Source organism: Haemorhous mexicanus, chromosome 12, assembly GCF_027477595.1.
Source record: "Haemorhous mexicanus isolate bHaeMex1 chromosome 12, bHaeMex1.pri, whole genome shotgun sequence".
Taxonomy (NCBI): domain Eukaryota; kingdom Metazoa; phylum Chordata; class Aves; order Passeriformes; family Fringillidae; genus Haemorhous; species Haemorhous mexicanus.
This window is the reverse complement of record NC_082352.1, coordinates 22,665,714-22,687,104: the sequence shown is the minus strand read 5'-3', so window position 1 is coordinate 22,687,104 and position 21,391 is coordinate 22,665,714. Positions and strand designations below refer to the sequence as shown.

Here is a 21,391-nt window from a genome sequence, read left to right as displayed (position 1 = left end):
CAGACTCTACTGACAGGCATTCTGGAGGGCTGCCTCACCCCACCTAACATATTGATATACCTTATGCAAGTCCCACCAGGACCAGCCTGCTCACTGTCCTACCTGTGGGAGACCAAGAAGGTGTTGGACATGAACATGGTGTCAGACTGCTGTACCTCCTCCAGGAGCACATCGGCCATGGTGCACTGCAGCAAACGTGGCAGCTCTTCATTCTTGTCACCATCAAACATGCCATACACAGCCTCCACCCCCTCTGCAAAGCTCCCCAGTGCCAGGGATGACACACACAGCCTGTCAGAAAAGCATACAAGCTAAGTTAATATATCTAAAAAAATTATCTTGTTCTCAAAACCACAGCCATCAGGCACCTTGCTGTGCGTGCCATTCTCACTGGGCAGCAAATCCACTATCCCTACATTCACTAGCCTGCGAGATGTACAGCTGTATTTTATTACTGGAACTCCCAAACTCTCCTAGACCACATTCAGGTGAGGGCAACAGGCACAGCTGGCAAGAGAAAAAGCATCCTTGCTGGAGAGGGAAGAGGAGTCCAAGTGTACTGGGAGAAGCGTGAAAATTGAGGCGAAAGGTAATGTGGAAACATGAGCTACCAAGACTTAGTAAGAGATCCAGAGACAAAAAGGGAAGGATGAGCTCTTGGGCAAAACAGGTCTGCTTGGGTGCTTAGCAGTGCACTCTGCCCAGCATCCTGAGAAGACAGTGTCAGTGTTCAGCAGACCATAATACTCACTTATTTCTTTGGCCTGCCATCTCAGCTACTCCGTGACTCCAGAAGACAGAAGTGAGTGCTGAGTCTGCCGTGAGGGAGGGCTTAGCATCAATCTTCAGTGTGGTAATGTGACTACAGAGAGAACAGAAGTTACGCTTTTCTCAAACCTGCTGAACAGGCCTTAGGACCTTGTCCAGTCTAGTTTTAGACAGCAGTCTGTGGAAAGAACTGCATCAAGGAAAGGAGTTTAAGGTCTAGGTCTTCTGGAGATGTCTGGCTGCTTATGCCAGAGACACCTGGGAAAACCTCATACCACCTGAAAAATTCCTTGCTCTGATGTTTCAGACCCAGACTCTTCCCTTCCCAAAGACAGTAAGTCTTAGCTGCCTCAGGCAGGGAACATTATACCACCATGCAGTGATAAAGTGCTTTTGCTTTACTATCCCATTTCCTCTCCTTGCAAGGGTTACCCTTCCCTGTGCAGGTCACTACTGGGTTGACATGTCAATGGCTCACCTGAAGATATCCAGTGTCTTGTGTTCTAACACCAGGTTTGTGTTTCCACTCAGATCCAGCTCTTGCAAGGTACCTGGCAGTGCCTCAGGGATTAGGATTTCAGTTAACTCATTGCAGCTCAAATCCACAAACTGCAGTAGCAACAAACAGCATGACAAAGAAAATACTCTGTTGTGTCGTGTCATCAGTTACTCCAGTGCTCCTTACAAACATCATACAACCCTGCTACTTATTGTATCTCACACACAGGTTATGGAAAAGGATCTGACTTGTCAGAAGAAGAATGATTTATAAGCAACCTGCAATAGCCATGACTCCAATACTGAAAGACTAGGTCACACCAAAGATAAAGGAAAGCCTCTATAGGCAAACCTGCCTTGCTATTTAACACTGCCCACTGTCTCAAATGCAAGAAACCAGAAATGTCAGAGACAGGGGGTAAAGGTGAATGACATGATCTTTGATCAACTCAGAAAGGTGAGAGAGAGATCTAGAATGCACATTCTGTAGCCTCTTCTCGGGTTGATCAAGCAAAGTTATAGAACCACAGAATGGTCTGTGCTGGAAGGGACCTTAGAGCTCATTTTTTTCAACACATCTGCCATGGGCAGGGACACCTTCCACTACAAGAGGTTGCTTCAAGACCTGTCCAGCCTGGCCTTGAAAGTTCCAGGGATGGGGCAGCCACAGCTCCTCTGGGCAACCTGTGCCACGGCCTCCCCACCCTGACAGGGAAGAGTTTCTTCCTAATATCCAACCTACACCGACTCTCTTTCACTTTAAAGCCATTCCCCCTAATGCTGTCACTTCATGACTTTGTCCAAAGTCCCTCTCAAGCTCTCTTTTAGTCACTTTAGGTAATGCAAGGTTGCAATAAGGTCACTCCAGACCCCTTTCTTCTCCAAGCTGAACAACCCCAAACCACTCAGCCCATGGCCACAGCAGACGTGCTCCAGCCTTCTGATCATCTTCATGGGCTCCTCTGGACCCACTCCAACAGGTCTCAGTCCTTCTTGTGCTGAGGACTCAAGAGATGAGTGCAGCCCTCCAGGTGGGATCTCATCTGAGCAGGGCAGGGGGACAGAATCCCCTCCTTACCTACTGTCCATGCCACTGGGGATGAGCCCAGGATGTGTTAGGGGTTTCTGGGCGCCAGTGCATACGGCCGGGGCATGTCCAGCCTCTCACCCAGCAGCATCCCCAAGCCCTTCTCAGCAGGGCTGCCCTTGACCATTCATCCCCCAGTCTGGATTGATACGAGGGGCAGCCCTGACCCAGGTACAGCACCTTGCACTTGGCCTTGCTGGGACCTCCTGTTCTCTCCTAGCAGTTACTCATTCTACAGCCCAAACTTTACCCGGATATCTCTTTATCTTCTCCATACAAATACCTGAATACGGGGCAAATGCAGGATTTCTGGAAAAATGCTGATTTCATTAGAGTGTGCATTAAGTGTATGAAGTAGCTTGCAGTTTGCAACCGTTGTAGGAATTGTTTTCAGTTTGTTTCCACTCAGATTCAGTTCTTCCAAGTGCTCCAGCTTACTAAGTTTACTGAAAGGGAAACAAAAAAAAATACTGTATCTTACAGACATGAACTTGTCACTTTCTGAAGTTGCAGATGAGGTATCCATAGACACTGCCCTTTATGAGCTACTTTTCTGATTTACTGATAGGAGACCCAAAGTCCTAAGAGATGCTCTAGTAAGATGCAGAGTCCCCCAGCCTGGCTTGGATTTGTACAACAGACAGACCCTTCACCATCAGTGCTGAAGTTGCAAAGAAATATCACCCCATCCCTACACACATGCAACACAACAAGTTACATCCCTTGGTCCCCCTGGATGGCACCTGAACTAGGACAGGAAAACCTACAGCCAACACTACCCTGTGCCAATCCCCCCTAACATGCTTCTCCTCCCTTTGTTTGTAGAAAGTCAGGTTTTTGTCTTCAAGCCACAGTGAGAGCATCTCACTGGGACTACTTTGACTCATGTACAATCATGGGGAGGTGGCAGGTTCCTCCCAGAGAGCACTGTCTTGCCCAACAGCCTTACTGACTTACCTTGCAGGGAAAGTCTGCAGGTTGTTGTTTGCCAGATGCAGGATCCGTAGGTTTGGGTGTCCCACCAAGACAGGGATGCACTGATCTGTGAGGTTGTTATTAGTCAAGTATAGCAGCTGCAGCATGCTCAAACTCTCCTCCCCCGGACATGTGGAGGGCAAGGACTCCAGGCTGTTTGCAGATGCGTTCAGGTACCTGAGGCTAACCACAGCAAGTGCAAGAATCAGACTTTGCATCATCCAAACCACTCCATTAACAAGGAAAAGGAGCTGTACAAATGCCAGCATAGACAGCAGTATCAGACAGGAGGCCAGACAATGCTGTAACATCCCTACTCACATTAAGATTTGTGAGTCTACTAATGACTTACTAGCTATATACACTGTGGATGCACACAGCATTTTTACAGTAAACAGTGAGTACAGAAAAGCCCATGGGTAATATTGGTGGAAGCAGACAATATAAAACTTTACATAAAGAAGGGCTTCTTTAAAGGGCTAACTCCTGTGTGAATACAGTTAGGAGAGACTGTTCATTTGTAAAGGGTCTCTCTTGCTGCTCTCGAATGAACTGAATCTGACTGGCTTCTTTTCTTTGCACTTGAACTTATGACTACTTTTAAAGACAAAGTCCTCCAGGCAGCTTCTGTTTTCCTGTAGTTATACAGTAACATGGACTGATTCCTTCAAATCAGCTTGATGGGCTTCCATTACGGCACCTGAATAACCTCCGCATAAAGGGCACACCTTGTTATCTCTTATGCAAATGGCACCTGCAAGGACAGTCACACAGGTGCCGCTTTCAGCCCTTACACTCCAAAGGATAATGCAGACAAAAGATGTTTGATACTGACACTCACTTCAGAGCTTTGACAAAGAGTGTCTCTGGGAGTTTAGTCAACAGATTGTGCTGAAGGTCCAGCACCTCCAGTGGAATGTGTTCTTGAAGAGGTGGAAGGCTCTGCAAATGATTGTGCCCCACCATCAACTTCCGAAGACTCAAGCTTCTGAGGATCCTAGAAAGACACAGGGTTTTCTATTTAACTTGGTTCATTCCTCTTGACATCCCCAGAGTGGGAAAGGTAGTATTTAATCCACTTAATCTGCTTGTACAGCAGGGAAAAATTAAAACACACCGATCCATAAAATGTAAACAATTACAAAACAGAACAAGACACAGGGTAAGATGACTCAAGTCTCTCTGAATGCTTGAATGTGTATCTTCATTTCCCTCTACACTACTACTGTTTGGTATCTTGTGATCCTCGTTGGTGTGCACGTGCCCAGCATTCTTTCAGGCAGACAAAGAAAGAAGTCACAAAGGAAGGCTTTAAATGCCTGTTGTCACTTGTAGGTAGAAAGAAGTGCTTTCACAGTGCCAACATAAATTCAAAGCTTTAACTAGTGGCTTCGCACTCCTGTATTTTTTCTGAGGCAGTAGATTATTCTTTGAATAATATACTTAAAATTTAGTCCCTTTAATCCATTGGATTGGCTAAAATTCTCTTCTAAGTTCTCATTATCACATCCTCGTTATGTCCTTTTCTTGCTTTTGATGCATATTGTTTTTCTGTGACAATCACTGGAATGTCACTGCTGTTCACCTCCTATGTCTCTTGCTTCAACTTCTCCCATCCATGTTTTGCCTTTTTTCCCTGTTAACCTCTTCTCCATTCAATTTTAGTACAACTTACCCTAGGCACTATGTCATTCATCAAATCACACCCCCACCAAACACCCTTATTAGGCTGAGAATGTTTATGCTTTGCTTCTTCCTAGGATAAATAACTGGAAATTTGTATTAGTTCTTGGCTCTCATTCACTGCATTCTGCAGAAACTGAAAGGGAAATAGGGAGAAAGGAGCTGGCTGATGGCGTATTGTGAAAGCTACATTTGAGATCAGCTGAATTGTCCCTTTGTGATAACTCTCTGTCAAAGGTAACAGAAAAAATTTCTGAGGCATGATGCAAAATGTATTAGGGTCTCATCTATGACCTGTGTTTACAGACAGTATGATAACACATATAAATCACAGCAGCATGTTCTATGTCAGGTGCAAATAGCTGCAGTAGCAGCCAAAAGCACGGGATGGAATTACCTAGCCCCTACTGTTCAAAAGGCTGACCTAGAAACTGGCTCTTTCTAACATTTGAATACAGAGCATTTTTGATGCTACATAGATAAAATAGGTGAGAGTAAATATCTCAACATAAGAAAGAATTAAGCAACGGGAATAGCACCGCTTTTCTCTTTCCAGACAGCCCATAGTAGAAGAAAGCTCAGCTCTGTTTACAAAGGTTCTCTGACCTTGATGGAAGCTCCAAGAGTAGGTTGTAGCTCACATCCAAAACTTCCAGTTTCTTTGCTTCACAGGCCCAGTCTGGGACACACTGCAGTTGATTGCTGAGAAAAGCAAGTGGGAAAAGCTAGAAACCAGCACTCCATATGGAAAAGACTCTGAATGCTGCATGATTTTAGTGACAGCCAAACCAAAAGCAACAGGCAAAAAATTAATAGCATCTGAGTTAGTCACGGATAATGCAAACTGAACTGGTTCATGACTCAGCAGGGCATCCTATCTTACAGGTCTCACAATGCTGCTCCAAGGGCAGACTTAGGCAATGAAACCAACAGCAGAGACAACTGGGAGCTACTCTAAATATCCACAGATCGCCCCCATTCAGTTCAGTAAGCTGCCAAAGTTCAGTGGTCCTTGCTTGAATATTTTTTTCTGATCACAGCCTACAGCTGAAGGACAACAAAGTAACCTGTAAAGGTCATACTGGTTCAGAAGGGCTTCTGGTCTGGGACACTTTCATCATTGTTTAGTGCTGGGCTTTGAAGTTCTATTGTGTTTAATTGCTCTCAAGATGTCCAGATTCTTGCTTTAAATTCTGTTGTGTATTATCACTTACCGAGAGAGTTCTAGACATGTCAGTAGACCAGGAACCGGATAAATATTGACAGCTGTCAGACCTGATGAAGTAAAGTAAGTAAGTATGATTGCAGAGCTTCGGAGAGGAAACAGCACAGAGATGCAGCTTAGTTATTAAATGAGACTCACAGTCTTTCTTTATGGAGACTCAGGGTCCCCATTGATACTTCCCACCACAAAGTTCACACTTCTTACATCTGCCATATGACACACTGTAGTATCTCACTATCCATTTCTCCATCTGTCATGTGGAGCACCAGAACAAGAGAGAACTGTACTTTTGTTTGTGGCCTCCCAAACAGATCTCAATGGAGCATGAATTCCTTGGACATAACACCACAACCTCCACACTGTTACACAGCCTGTGTACACCCATGCATATGTGATCCGTAGGGGCTAACCTCAGAGGACCCACTGCATATGGTTTCACCACAATAACATCAACGTAAGTATTTTTTTAACACGTGAGAGAAAGCAAAAGGCTGTTTTCCTTTGCTCTCAGGGCTTAAAGGGAAAAGGCAGGGGAAGAAGACAAAGAGACATACAGTTGCTGTTGGCATACAGGGCCCGAAGGGAGAAGCCACTCAGCGTCAGCTCTCTCAGCTTATTTCGCTCGCAGTGCAGCTGCTCCAGGCTGACCAAGGAGCTCAGATCCAGATCTGTCATCTGATTGTCTCGTAAATCCATGTAAGCCACAGATTTGTTACCCTCCAGAGTGTCAGCTGCTGCTCTCTTCAGGTTGTTCAGCCTAAACATTCAGAGATGAGTTAAAAAGTCAGAAAATAAGACACTGAACACTGGACATTGGTAAGAGAGAAGAAAGAAGAGGAAAGGAAGAATTCTGGTGAAGACTAACACCAAAGGTGAGCACAGTGAATGAAATGCGTGACAAGCAATGGTGAATTTCAGGCAGTGAATACAAACAAAAATATTTCCTTTGTCTACACTGCTACACATAATCATTTTAATGATTCCCAAATTCTTAAGAGATTCTAAAAAAAGATCCAGTCTAGAAAACAGAAACCAGGTCAAGGGGCAGCTACTCTGCACGGACAGAGGAAGCTAATGCAGAGAACAGATACTAGACTGCCTTGCCACACACAAAAAGACCGTTGTCCCTTTCTGAGAGATCTGCAGTTGGCAGCCTGGAGAATCAGGATCTCATCTCTAGGGCAGGGAGGCAAAGAAGGGAAGAAGAGATCAAAGTTTTGGTACCTTGAGCTACCAAAGCTCAAGGTAACAGCAAATCACAAGAGGAAACTAGAGGGCTGGGTCACATTCAGCATCTGGCACTGCTCAATTAAGCTTGCTTTTCCAAGTTGATTCTGCACACCCTCAGAAACAGAACTCCATAAAAGCTAATGAATCAGTAAGAGAAAAAACTGAACCTACTTATTATTGCAAAATGTACCAGAAGTTGCACAGATCCTCTGCTGTAAATGGAAAGTACCAATCTGTTTTACAGACACCTGCCAGTTTCACCCCTTACCTCAGGTCCACACTTTTGATGTGACCCATACGGTTCAGCACTGTAAGGTCCAGGGTCTCTATCAAGTTCCCTGCCAAGGCCAGTTTGTCTAAGGTGACAAGTTTCTCACAAATTGCTGGCAGTTCACAGAAGTTATTGAAGGAAAGCCCAAGACAGTTGAGCTGCTGCAGGTTTCCCATCTCTTCTGGTAAGGATGTGAGGAAATTGCCATCAAGCCAGAAGGTCTGGAGACTGCAACAGTGATAAAGAGAAAGAAAATAATTCCACAAAGAGTAGTAAACATCACATTTCGTATTTCCAGTGAATTTTCTCATATAGTTAGCTGGTCTCGATGTGGTTATTTTTAAAGGTACCTAACCACTAATTTTATTCTTAAACACGTAAAGTTACTGAAGTACTTTTATCACACATGTAATAGGCTCAGAACTTCCAGCTGTGCCAAAGACTGTAAGTTAACACAAGCAAAATACAAACCAGTACTTATGTTGTAAATGAAAGATATTTACTTAATTTCTTGATTTTCTACAAATGGCACAGTTTAATCACACCTCCTACCACACTAATGCACTAGTAGAAGATTTTTACACTCTAGTTGTCCATTCCAACATACACTCAGAAAAGAATTAGGTAGCTTTCTGTTGTATGATGAATTGTTTCAAAGGTTGTAAGGCTTTTGAGACTCAGATACCAAATATAGAATTCCCTTACTATGATTATGTTCCAACAGAGACCTTTCTGTGTTTAGTGGTGGTAGAGATGAAATCTGAGGCCATAAAAAGTTCTTCTGAATAAGGGCTCAAGGAGACATGAAGATAACTGGACCCATACCTAAGCCGTAAACATCCAGGAAGTGTAAGCCTACATATAACTTTTTCCTCACAGTTTGCATATGGCTAAAAGATCGTTCTGGAAATTACTTGCTCACATCCAGTGCGGCTGCAGACACTCCTTTTTTAAAGATACAAGTTGGAGGAAAAGCAGACCACAATAAATCAACAGTTCAACATTGATGCTTATCTATATGCACATTTAGATAAACATCAATAGACTGATGTTTATCTAAATGTACTAATAATCTTGCAATTAAATTTACCTAAGCTTAAGATCTTTTGCATTTGGGGCAGCTACCGGGGAAAATGGACAAGGCTCCAGCAAACACTTTAAGACAAAATTTTCAGAGGGGATTGCTCAAGTATTTTCATGTTAAAATCCTCTAACACAAAAGCAGCCAATTCTATAGAACACAATCAAACATACCAGTGCTGACAAAAATCACTAGACCCCTGTGAGAAGTTACCACAGAAAAGTTTTCTACAATAAATTAAAACTTCAATAGAAATTACATCAGTACTGAAAATATTAAATTCAAATAATAAATGCAGAAAGTCAGACAACTCCGAAGCTGCAGAAAAATGCACATAGATTTATTTGAGAAACAATGCAATTGCCTTCAGTGCTTTATCTGCATCAAGTTTCCTCACATCTTCTGCACTAGCAGTTGTGATGTTTTCCTAGTAGTGATTAAGGAATTGCACATCTTAGTTCTTGACCTTCTGCTGGAGTCAAATTAATCATTCAACCTTCGTGGGCAAAACAGGCTGCCCTAGTTTTTTTTTTTTTTTTCACACTTTCAGAAACAGTACCTGCACATCAGTAGTGCTCAGTTGAGGCACCAAGGGTACTACGATCACAGATGTAAAGAACATACTCACTTCAACAGTTTGCCAATCTGACTTGGCAAGTAATGAAGTCCATTACAGGAAATATTAAGCTCTGTCAGAGTAGAGATCTCACACAGTGATTCAGGAAACTCTCCCAGTCTATTATGAGACAAGTTCAGACTCTTCAACTGAGAAAACCTATTAGCAAGAACATGAGTTAATTCACAAACCTACATGTCTAAAAGCAAAAATACACAAAACAGTCATAAAGAATTCTTAAGTCTTTGTACACCGGTGATACAGTCAGCTAACTCATTACAGGAGTTTCTGCATAAATTTGGGTTTAGGTCGTTGATATTCTTCTCAACTGTCATGCTGAAAGTGATCAAATACCATGGGTTTACTGCAGGAACTGATAACGACCTTCTACACCAACTTGACAAGCTTCGTCCTCGTGACTGCTACTAAGATTAAGGTGACTAAAATGCTCAGTTAAAAAAAATTACCTTAAAAGAATTAACTACAGTAAGAGTCCACAATTACAAAGCTTGGGAAAACAGGAGCTGAAAACATTCACTAGGACTATTCTGAGAATAAAACAGAAAGCCAAGCCATAGAAGGGAAAACTAGGAAAGCACTTGCTTCATGCTGGGAAAACCCAAGAACTGCATCCAGAGGTCCTTGAACAAGATTGCACAGCTACAGTGCTCCTTGCTCAGCAGACTGCATGGCATGCACTGCCCCAAGGACACACAGCCCCACAGCCACCACAGCCCCTCCAGTGCCTGAGAAATGGTTACCTACTTCTAGCTTCTTCAGTCACCATGCTAGGCCCAAAGACAGAGAAGCAACTTCACATGGCTGGGGTAACATACAGCAGGGTTCTCCTCCAAGAGTTCCTGCCTTCTTCTACAGGAAGCAAAAGTATTGTTGCCCAAGTATTGCTCCCTCTTCATCCCAAACTGGAACCACCAAAAATTAACTCAGTGGGGAAATTAATATCTCACTTAAATGAGATAACTGCAAATTTCATGTACCAGAGAACTACTTCTTGGAAACATGCAGTTACTCATCTGCCTCCCTTACCAGACTTTTCTCAGGCATTGGTGAGTAGCTCTTATTTTGAAGCAAATGTTCTAATATTGGTAACAAAACCAAGGTTAATTAGCTTGAGGGAGAATATTACTTCTAGCTTGAGATGTCTTGAAATATAGGACTGAAAGGTTTTGAAGTTTTCTTCTTTATAGTGATGTTTTTTGAATTCAAAATACTTATAATGATCTGTGTGGGAACTATGCATAATATTTCTCCATTTTGCTTTATAACCTTGGGGGGTGTTGTTCTTTTGAAAGAGGGAGCATAGCTGAAACTTGGACATGAGTTGTTTGCTTTGACTACCCCATCATATGAATAAGGGCACAGGCATTTTTGTTTGCTACAGCCACAGACTCTTTTGTACTGCAACTGAAAACCAAAGAGAAAAAGATGCTATGTTGGTAAAAGCCTTCCTCAAAGGAAGGATAATGCAAAGACCTAACAATGATATAAAAATTAGAAATTTGCACATAGAACTCCACCACAGTATTGGAAAAGAAGGAAACAATGATGATGAACCCAAAGATTTGAACAATCTCATTAGCTGATTCAACTTAAAGAGATTTAGGACAGGTTATGGCTCTCAGGGTTTGAAATCAGCAAATGCTTTAATACAACTGCTTTCTCAGAAGTTCTGCAATGGCATTTGCTGCACCTGTTCTTAGTGCCAAGCAGCGTTCCTCCGTCTAACAGCGTAGTGAGCAGCTGCTCTGAGAGACGCAGCATTAAACACAACAGCACAACTAATGTTTAGAATTCATTCCTCTGCAAAAATATCAAAGAAAGCACAAGAGGGGCATTACAGTTTCCAAAAGCTGAAGGGAAACTGCTATATGACACAGCTTGGTCTGAGATTCCTCAAACAGACTTCCATACTCAGTGGGGAGGACAATACTCAAAAGCCTTTTGAGCTCTCCTCCTGCTCTTTCTTCTTGCCTCAGTAAGCTCATGTAGTGATGTAGGAGTGCAGTGGAATGGAAATGCAACTCTCATTCAAGCTGTATATATGAACCAGGTATTATAGGCAATAAAGATTCCAAAATCGTTGTGGCTCCTCAGGTTATAGTTTGTGCTCTCACAAGGCATACTGAGACAACAAAGAAGTATGGAAACACAGCAGTGAATCTTCCATAGGATGACCATCCTCTGTTTAGCAGCCCAAACTGGTGCTGTCCTGAAATATTCCAAGTTTAACACATCCTGTTCTGCCACCAAAGCACACCAGCACAAATATGTATCAACTAGCGAGAATGCTGACAAGAGACATGCAGATGTATTCATGTAAGTGCACACACACGTATCAATGGAGACCAGATCTCAGTGCTTTTCAGATAAGGGAGATGCTTGAAAGGCACTATAATACATAAAAAAATAAGCTAGGAGATGTAACAAAGCAGGTAGGGCTGTTTAATGCCCTTTGCTTAACATTTTCCCTTTAGCCAATTATTTTTGCTCCATTATTATAGTTACAGGTAATTAAACTCCTAGAGCTTGAAAGTTGCTCAGAGGAAGAGATCTGATCATTGTGAAAAATTCTGCTGTTGGGAATCGACAGTCTCAAGGCACTGAGAGCACCTACTGCAAGTGAGCAAGGGTCTTCTTGTGGTGCTGTAATCTTAAAAGCATCCTAAAAACCTCAGATAGAAAATCTCTTCAAAAGGCAATGAGCAGCCTTATGTGGGCAACCTAATGCTATTTGTTTATTCAAGATTGTGTGAAGTGAGAGCATCTTTTATGGCTTTTGTTTGTTTGCAGATTTCAGCTTCATCAGACATAGTCACTGCCAGGAAAAGAGTTGAGTTTCTGATGTGCCAGATTTCTTGTTGACTACATGCAAGGTCAAAAGAAATTTCAAGCCCCTTTGCTGATCCTGTGAACCATGGATACTCCATTTTAGAAAATAAAGCTCTGATGTGCTTTTCAAAATCTTACAATGTATTTGAAGAGACAAGTAGAAAGCAAAATCTTCAATTATTTTAAGCAGCTTCTCCAGTAACAGAATCTATTAAAATTCAGCATTAGCAAACTTTTAAACAAGTTTGGAAAACCAGACTAGACTCTGGCTTGCAAGGAAACTGCAAAGAATTCCCAAAAGTGAGCAATTTTTTTCATTGTATATTCTCATAGATACCTGGGCATCTCATTACCCTAGAGGAAGAAAAGTGAAATAGCAGAGCAGTAGGCCCCTAGAGACAAAGAAAACAAAAATAAAGCCTTCTCCACCCCACCCCGCCTTGCAAAAAACCCCCCCAACAAACCAAAATGACAAAAACAACCAAATCTCAAAACCACAACAGCAACAAACCAAAACAAACAAAAAACCAAGTAGAAGTTTTGCAAAATTTCTCCAAATGCATTTTCCTTAGGGAAATATGCTCCAAACAGAGCCATTGGACAATATTATTATAAGCTTCTTAACAGTTTTTAAAACTCATAGAGCAACTCCTTGAATTCTATTTAGCATGGCTGGTATACATATCAACACACTAATCTCCCCCTAGATTTTTATGATTTTGGGAAATTAATTTAAAAATATTTTTGTAAGACTCCTTCACTTACCTAGATGACTACATCATGCTTCCATACCATCACACAACTGCTACTCTCTTAAAAGCAGATCATCACAAGTTTCCAAAGCAAAGCTGGAGTCTCACAGGCCCTCTGCCAATTCCAAATACACATTAAGAACTTGCCGAAACAGGGTTTTTCAGACCTAAACTTCTTCCTACAAACTTATTCACAGCAGCAGCAGCATTATGCTTTTCCTTGTTTTTTTATTTTATACCCCAAGATGTTCTCTGCTTAGCAAGCAGCCTAATATTACTATTGCATCTTGTCCATACAAATGGCATGTCATCCCACAAGGCTTATCTCACATCAGAGTTAGCACAGAATCTGTGGAAAGGAGCTCATGAATACTATAAACTGTTGTAAGTTTATTCCTGCTTGTGCTGCTCACTTGTGCTTCCAACCCCCTCACTTGTTAGCTTCCTGAAGATCAATTTTTTTACCATCCCCAACAGAACAGGCAATACTTCATTCCTGTATCCACATGTCAAGGACTCCAAATGTAGGAGAAAAATGATTCTTTGCAGACCTGCAAAGAGAGTCAAGACTCCCTGCTCCACTCGTTCTCATAAAATTGTGGCGTAAGTTGAGGTAGGTGATATCTTGACTGTAGAAGAGGTGCTCTGGTACTTCCTCAAGGCTGTAGCAGGAAAGATCAACCATGCTAAATCGCATAGACACAATCTGAAAAGAAAGAGAAAAAGCTGCAGCTGTGCAGCTAATTTTCTCTGGAAGTCTAATGGAAGACCAAAGAATACAAGTAATAAACAATTTGCAAGAACATGAAAGAACCTCTTGTACCTACCAGGCAGAGTCCATGCAAGAAATGCGAGTCCATGAAGTACAAGCCTATGCCCTTTGCTACATCCCTGACAAGGATGCAGAGCTGGATACCAGCCAGGATTCACACAAAACCCTGCTCTGTATGTGCACTGGGTACACTGCCTAAAGGCTAGGCTGTAAGAGAGACAGTGTAATAGAGGAAAATAGATATTTCAGGAAACTCTATTGAGAAAGCATAATCTCAAGTGCCTTCCAAAGGTGCAAGAAGCAACAGGAAGCAGTTGATTTTCCAGTTCAGTTCTATGAGGTTTACAGAAACTCTGCCTAGTACAGCTGCTTCTTCTGTACTTTTAGCTACTTCTTTCTTTTATTAGATTGTTGAGAGTATAAAATTTGAAATATAACTTGTTATAAAAAGGCTTCATAAATTATGGTTTTGCCGCATTTCATAAAGTCTCTGCAAATCTCATGTCCTTTCATAAAGTATGTTTTGTTTTGAGGTCTTCGGTGATTAATTTGACATTTTATGACCTGCTTTACCCTGAACTCATTTTGTATTTCATAATATCCTTGCTGACCTATGATGTCACTGTATCTCAAACCTCAGGGCAGACCTGTGTCCAGGTCATACTTCAAGTACATTCAAGTATGGCAACAAATGCAATCTGTAGGTTTCTATGGCTGTAAAGTCAGCCAGTCCCTGAGGTTTGCTCTAGGGACCTGTGATTCAGTTAGTCTTGTTGGTGCAGCAGGGGTTAAAAGAGCACAGAACTACTGCTCGACAATGTTGCACAGAGAAAAAGAGAAGGCAAAGAGAAAAATCTCTGTAGCCCAGAGCATGAAGGGAATAAAGCTGGAAAATGTCCTGGGTACTTTCCCTGACTGCAGATCAAGCTTGTATCATAATAGCCTTCCTGTGGTGTACCCTGCACCCACCATCCAAAGCACAGTGTCCCCATGGCCTCACCGTGGATGCCTGCCGGTGCCACCGCTGGCACTCTGCCAGCGTGTCAAAGGAAACATGGTATGTCTGAGCTTGTGCTCCAGCAGATGTGAAAGCAAGGGTGTACTGCCGACGCTTCATCTCTTCCACCTGCAGAGGGAGAATTGACAACAACAGTCTGCCTAAGGGCCAGCAATTACAACTGACCTGAAGTCTAAGGTGAAGTATTACTGACCACCAGTAACATTGCATTTTGCTGAAAATAGAGCTGCAGTCACTGGAGAAAAACAAAGAAGTAAATCCTGCTTAACATCTTTCTGCTGAAATGGACACAAGAAGTAGTAATTTCCAGAGTGCCCATGCACATGGGCTAAAGCTGAACTAGTGTTTCTTCATTTTATTAGCCTTCAGACTACTACCTAAGCAGAGCAAGTAGAAAGAGGTTGGGCACATTAATGCAGTAATCTGTTAAAAAAGCCTACATTAATCTCTTGTGGGCAATTCCCACCACTACTACATTTCTTCTTCCTTCCCGGGCTACAGGGAACTAACAAAAAAACCAGCCTTACCTTCCCTCCAACGAGAGGCAAGATGTGCATCTTCCCTGCATGGCTGTCCTTCACTGAGGACACAATGAGGCACGTGCCACAGAGGCTGACGGAGCGCTCTGCCCACTTGTGCAGCTGGGTCTTTCCTTTGCGCACGTTATAGACTCCAGAGAGCAGGATGCGATCCAACTGCTCCACCTGACATGGCTTTTCTGAAGAAAAGGGACATTAGCATTTACTGTCCATATATTCTTCATTCTCATCTGTTAGTACAAATAACATGGCTCTAACATGCAAAACCAGTTGTTGTAAAGAACAAGGAGACAAACTGCACTTTTAAAAAAAAGTCTCATGCAGAGGACAAGCAACATCCTCAGTCAGTGCAGGAACAGCGGCTGACCAGCACCATTTGTGCCTCCCAGAACAACGCTAGAATGGTTGCCATGCAGCGTGTTTTTAACCCACAGGTAGTTACAGACCTTAGCAAAACCACTCGCTTGCCAAATAGCCTTCATTCAAATGCAACAGAAAAGCAATTTTAAACTCCCGTTGAGTCAGTTAAAGTAACTGAAATCCTTAAATAAGTGGCTTCTACTGGACTTTAAAGGAAGGCCTGGAAAATCAACTACAAAGGAACTTCTTTCCCTGAAGACGACTGCACTGGCTTTGCCTGAGCTAGAATTCATTTTCTTCCCGGCAGATGGTACAAGGCTGTGTTTTGGCTTCGGTGTGAGAATAATGTTGATAACATAAAAAAAAATAACACTAAAAAAACTGCTGTTTCGGTTGGTTCAGTAGTGTTCACCCAAGTCAAGGACTTTACAATGTCCCATTCTCTGCAGCAACCAGGTGCACAGGAAACGGCAAAGGAGCATGGTTGGACCAGGTAATCCAAACTAGCAAAGGGGATCTTGTGTTTTATTCCTCTCTCTTTATTATTTCCCTTTTCATTAATATTATTTTTATTTTACTTTATTTCAATTATTAAACTGTTTTCAGTCCACAGGTATCACCTTTTTCCCATTCTCCTTCCCATCCCATGGGGGAAGCAGCGTGTGAGTGAGCAGATGAGTGGTGCTAATTGGGTGGCTGAGGTTAAACCACAACAGTCCTTTTAGGTGCCAAACCTGGTGCACTAAGGGCAGAGACAGATCTGACCAGAGTGTGTTAAACAGATTTGCTATAAGCATTTATTGTATTGGTTTAACAGTGGCTGGTCACAATATTGATTGGTTTGCTCAATTTTCTTGCACTTGTTCTCAAAGCTGCATTATGTAACACCTTATCTGCTGTAAAGGCTGGGTTATGGTGTTGTATTTTGTAATCTGGTCTGTGTGCTCAGCATGGCCCCCACCTTTGTGCTCTGGTGCCATTTAGTGGAAAATATCAATAATGACACCATTTGCCTTTTCTCCTCAGAGAGCCCACCTAGGGAGTGGACACTTCCTACATCCTCCTTTTCTCCTCCAGGTTAATTACAATAGCATTTGGGATTTTTTAATATCCTAGGGATGTTGAAACCAGTGTGGCTCCCTATTGCTAGGCACCATGCATGTGGTTCTGGTCTTGTTTAGGGAGAAGCAACTATTTGTGGCTACTCCAACCCCGTGACAAGCCACTGCAACTACTCTGACTGGAAGGGAGTCAGACTGCTGCCAATTGCTGCTGTTTTGGAGCCCACAATATTGGGCTGAACTGAAAGAGATACTGGTAGCATATGAAGGGGTTGGAGCTGTTTCAGAGCTGATTGGCACTAAGGTCCAGCTGCTCCTGGCACCCTACTGGGGTGCTGGGCTGGATGTTCAAAAAGATGCTATGTGGAATAATCAGATCACACTGATCACACAGCAGGCTTGAATAAGAAAACCATACTCCAAACATTTATCAGGAGCAAACAGTTAACTACTAACTCAAGCTGTAACATTGTTTCTCAGCTAGCAGGATCTTCAGCTTGCCAAATCTAAAGTACTGTCGTGTTGTCCATGTCTGGCTGAATTTAGCTGAAACATGTAGCTGTTTGTTTACAACAACAGTTTTGTTTTACACACATGAAGTTTGACATAAGATGTCCTTTACTGGTGAGAAACTGTAAGAATCCACAGAAAAAACTGCTTTGATTTCACCAAGCTGAAATACCAGCCCCACACTTTTAAGAAAACATTATTATGGGAGTAAAAGTGGTATCCTATTACTAACTGCCACAGCAGCACTGCTCCAAGCATTACTATGCAGCTGCACCTCTGCTCCAGTTTCCCTCTCTGCTCCAAAACCATGACACCTGTCCTAGAATGGGTCAGGGGCAGCCGTGGACACAGCCAGGTGGGCAGAACACCTCTCCTATGGAGACAGGCTGAGAGCGCTGGGGTTGTTCAGCCTGGAGCAGAGAAGGCTCTGGGAAGGCCTTCTTGCAGCTTTTCTACATATAAAGGCAGCTTATAAGAAAGGCACAGAGAGACATTTTATGAAGGCCTATAGTGGCAGAACAATGGGCCATGTTTCTAAAATGAAAGAGGGCAAATTTACACTGGACATAAGGAAGAAATGTTTTATGGGGAGGGTGGGGAGGCCCTAGCACAGGTTGCCCAGAGAAGCTGTGGCTGCTCCATCTCTGGAACTATCCAAGGCCAGGCTGGGTGGGGCTTGGAGAAACCTGATCTAGTGGAAAGTATCCCGGCACATGACAGGAGGGTGGAACTAGATGATCTTTAAGGTTCCTTTCAACCCAAACCAGTCTTTGATGCCACAATCCTAAGTAAAGTTTTTCTGTGTAAAATCCATTACTTCCTCCCTTATGTTCTCAGGTGCAGACTTTGCAAAATTATTGTATCATTCTCCATATCACCCCCTCTAATTCCTCCCCTACCCTTCAGAATCACTCTGTCAGCACATGCTTGTACTTCCTTAAAACAGGTCTCCTGAACACACTTCAACCCTTATACTTCTTCCTTCATCACTTTCTTCTAAGCAGACCAGCCACCCATGCTGACTGAAACTATTCAATTACATTTTCTATCTACTTGGTTGCATGAAGTTGAGTTGCTGTTCGTGAAACCTATCCTTGATGCCTCTACTCCTTCCAGCTGAAGTAACTTCTGACTCCCTCTTCCTCGCTCCATAAATCCAGACTATGCACATCAGACTTCTTTCCATCTGTTACCCTCCATGTTTTGCATATATATATATATATATGTGGTGTATACAGTATCTACACTCCTGTTCTTACACACAGCTCCCGGACAGAAGGGGTTTGTCTCATCAGGGTAAAAAAGCTGGTTTCTTATAAATGCATTTTTTTGACACTGAATAACCAAAAGATGGCTAGCAGCTTAGCCTGACTGCCCAGATCCACAATGCGAGAACAATTTTCCATTAAAAGTATCTTGATTTTTTTTTTCTGAAATGCAAAAATTACACAGGTGAAGTACTTTCAGGTAAGGAAATAATTTCCTTGTTATCTTTCCTCACCCTCATTTCTTTTATATTTCCTGTTAACTTCAGTGAATTCTCTTTCTGACTGCTAATACCACATGCTCACAGGCCTATGCTTGTTATCTGTGGCTCCTTGTGTAAACTGTCTCCTGCCCAAACCAATTCAGCAGGCCACACTCCAAAGTCTTGCTTCTGCAATGCAGTGCCCTAGGGTTCTGATGGCAGCCTGCATTATTATTAACCAGCTGGCACCTTCACTCTTCGCTATTAAAAGGCTGTGGAGGTATTTGACCAGGAGCTTCCTTGCCCATATCCACAAACTTTTTGTAAATACAATCCTCACGCACATCTAAACAGAACTCCCAGTGGGAGCTCCAAGTCATCAGTTGCAATATTTGAATTTAAAGACAACAGAGCAATCTTGTGCCCTCCTGCAGACCTGTCTTTTCTCAAGTCTTGGACAGGATCAAGAAAACTACAGAAGTGTGATTTTTTTTCTATTAATCTTTAAAATGCTTTATTTTAAGAAATGCTTACTGATACTGCAGTTGCTTTATGTAGCCCTCAACAAACCCAACAGTTTGATGACTCAGGCTTTAGCTAAGCTCCAGCTCGTAGTTACAGCTGCAGAAACAGTGACAGAGCACACACACAATTTCTTACCACTGTAAAAGCGAATCATACAGCTGAGATCAGAGTTTGCTGCCTCTTCCTGCATTCTGAAAGGATCATCAAAACCCAACTGAGCCAAGTAGTCATACACAATCTGAAGGGGTTTTTCTGTGGGCTCCAGCCTCCTGTCAAAACATACAAGAAAGAAGTTTGAGAATGCAAAACAGATTAAACAAGTCTCAGTACAGCTAAAGCGCGAGGAATACTGACACACTGTCTGTTCTGCTCCTCTGAAAAGGTCTGGCAAGCACAGACTCTTGGGTCTCTGCTCCCTGCTTGACAAGCAGCACTTAAGAACCGCAGTACTTGTAAATTACATTGCAGAAGAGAAACACAGAGAAACAGCAATTGGCATAAGCCACACAATTCACGATATTTCTATTTCATGATTTAAGGAGCATCAGGAAGAATCCATGACAAGACACAAAATCAGAAATATCAAAAAAGCATATGCCAAGTAGTTAAAAAACCCTATGTATAATGCCTCAAAAATAGAAAAGAACTCTTAAATTTTTCTTCCGAATGCAGCTTAGAGCAAAGCATTTGAAGAATCCTCATGAAGAATCATTAAAAACCCCAAAGCAAACATAAGACAAATTTCCTACTCTCTTTAGCTCACATCAGTGTCTAGATTCTTATGCTTTGGCAAGTTAACTCAACCAGTATATTTAAAAGGACATTTTACAACTATGGCAGAACAAAGGAAGGACTCAGTGGCTAGCTTGAATTAACAGCAATAAGAGAAAGTTCTTGTGAAACATCAGATTTAGTATATTCAGAATGGAAAACATGTTTTCTGATCCTCTCTTCTCACTTTTTCCGGGGACCCTGTATTGTGATTTTCTTCAATAAAAACAACAGAATTCCCTGCTAAATTACAAGTTTTATTTTAGGAAAAAAAAAAATTAGTGTAAAAGATTAAGCACTGAAAATGTTAGGTAGGAGTTAAAATATATTGTTCCAATGGTCTACTCATTATCCAACATTAAAAATCCCCATTTTTAATCTAAAAGTGCCTAGCTTCAGATTACAGTCACTGGATCTTAATGGTCTTCTCTTCTTTAAACAGGAGATTATAAACCATGTCACTAAACATTTCAAACTTCCTCTTCAATATAAGGCGCAAGGTACTTTTAAAACTATTCTTGTAGTAGAGGAGTCTACTTTTATTAAAAAGAACTTTTACCAGCAATTTTTTTTTTAGTTTATCCCTACTCGGTAAGCACTAACGTTATTGTTCCCTGTATCCATGCACTGACTTCACAAAACCGCATGTACACATAGGTTCAACTCAAACACAATTCTGTTCTTGGACCAAACCTGCTCTAGACTCAGATCCCTCCAGCGCACAAGTGCTACTGAAATGCATCTTTTGGCAACTTATAGCCTCCTTCCTCTCCTTTGCAGTATTTAGCACACTCGTCTTTTACATAAATCTACCTAGTGATCCTGAAAAGCAGTGTTTTCCAGGAAATACTGCATGCTAAACCATCTAGAGCAACCTGCTGCACTGACTTCTCAGTGCCTATCACTCCCTCCATTCATGCCCTTCTGAGCTCTTACCTTTTAGCCATGGGTTAACAGGGAAAACTGAACAATGCAAGTTTACATTTCTTCCTTCAAACAGCTCCTCACCCAAAACAAGATGCTTACACTGAATAACAGTTTCCAGTTTGTAAGATATTAGCCAATGAGTTTTACTGGTTTGTGCATTGCTTTTCTCCCCATGACATCAGAACACAGAACCTCAGGCATTTTGGGTAGGAAGGGCCTTTAAAGGTCATCTACTCCAACTATCCCACCATGGACAGGGACATCTTAGACTTGAACAGGCTGCTCAGAGCCCAGTCTAACATCTCACTGCAATGAATGACTAATACCTTTGGCAACCAAGCTCGAAATTTCAAAGCATCAAGATAGAATTTGCTAGTTAGGACCTGTTTTCCACTAAACTTTGT

At 42.2% G+C, this 21,391-nt stretch overlaps 1 protein-coding gene across 3 annotated transcripts in view; it reads right to left on the bottom strand.

Annotated features, from left to right (window-relative positions):
- Positions 1-21,391, bottom strand: part of PHLPP2 (PH domain and leucine rich repeat protein phosphatase 2) — a 31,929-nt gene that overhangs the window by 6,993 nt on the left and 3,545 nt on the right. For 2 of the 3 annotated variants that reach the window (XM_059857642.1, XM_059857645.1), the window contains 15 exons: positions 19,425-19,558; positions 15,354-15,544; positions 14,809-14,934; positions 13,588-13,742; positions 9,447-9,593; positions 7,735-7,965; positions 6,791-6,993; positions 6,226-6,286; positions 5,618-5,713; positions 4,170-4,325; positions 3,311-3,511; positions 2,637-2,799; positions 1,247-1,377; positions 752-862; positions 103-291 (listed from right to left, as the gene is read on the bottom strand). In XM_059857642.1, the coding sequence (XP_059713625.1) occupies positions 103-291; positions 752-862; positions 1,247-1,377; positions 2,637-2,799; positions 3,311-3,511; positions 4,170-4,325; positions 5,618-5,713; positions 6,226-6,286; positions 6,791-6,993; positions 7,735-7,965; positions 9,447-9,593; positions 13,588-13,742; positions 14,809-14,934; positions 15,354-15,544; positions 19,425-19,558 (2,295 nt within the window). The remainder of the gene's footprint in view (positions 1-102; positions 292-751; positions 863-1,246; positions 1,378-2,636; positions 2,800-3,310; positions 3,512-4,169; positions 4,326-5,617; positions 5,714-6,225; positions 6,287-6,790; positions 6,994-7,734; positions 7,966-9,446; positions 9,594-13,587; positions 13,743-14,808; positions 14,935-15,353; positions 15,545-19,424; positions 19,559-21,391) is intronic. The other variant, XM_059857643.1, reaches the window with a different exon arrangement.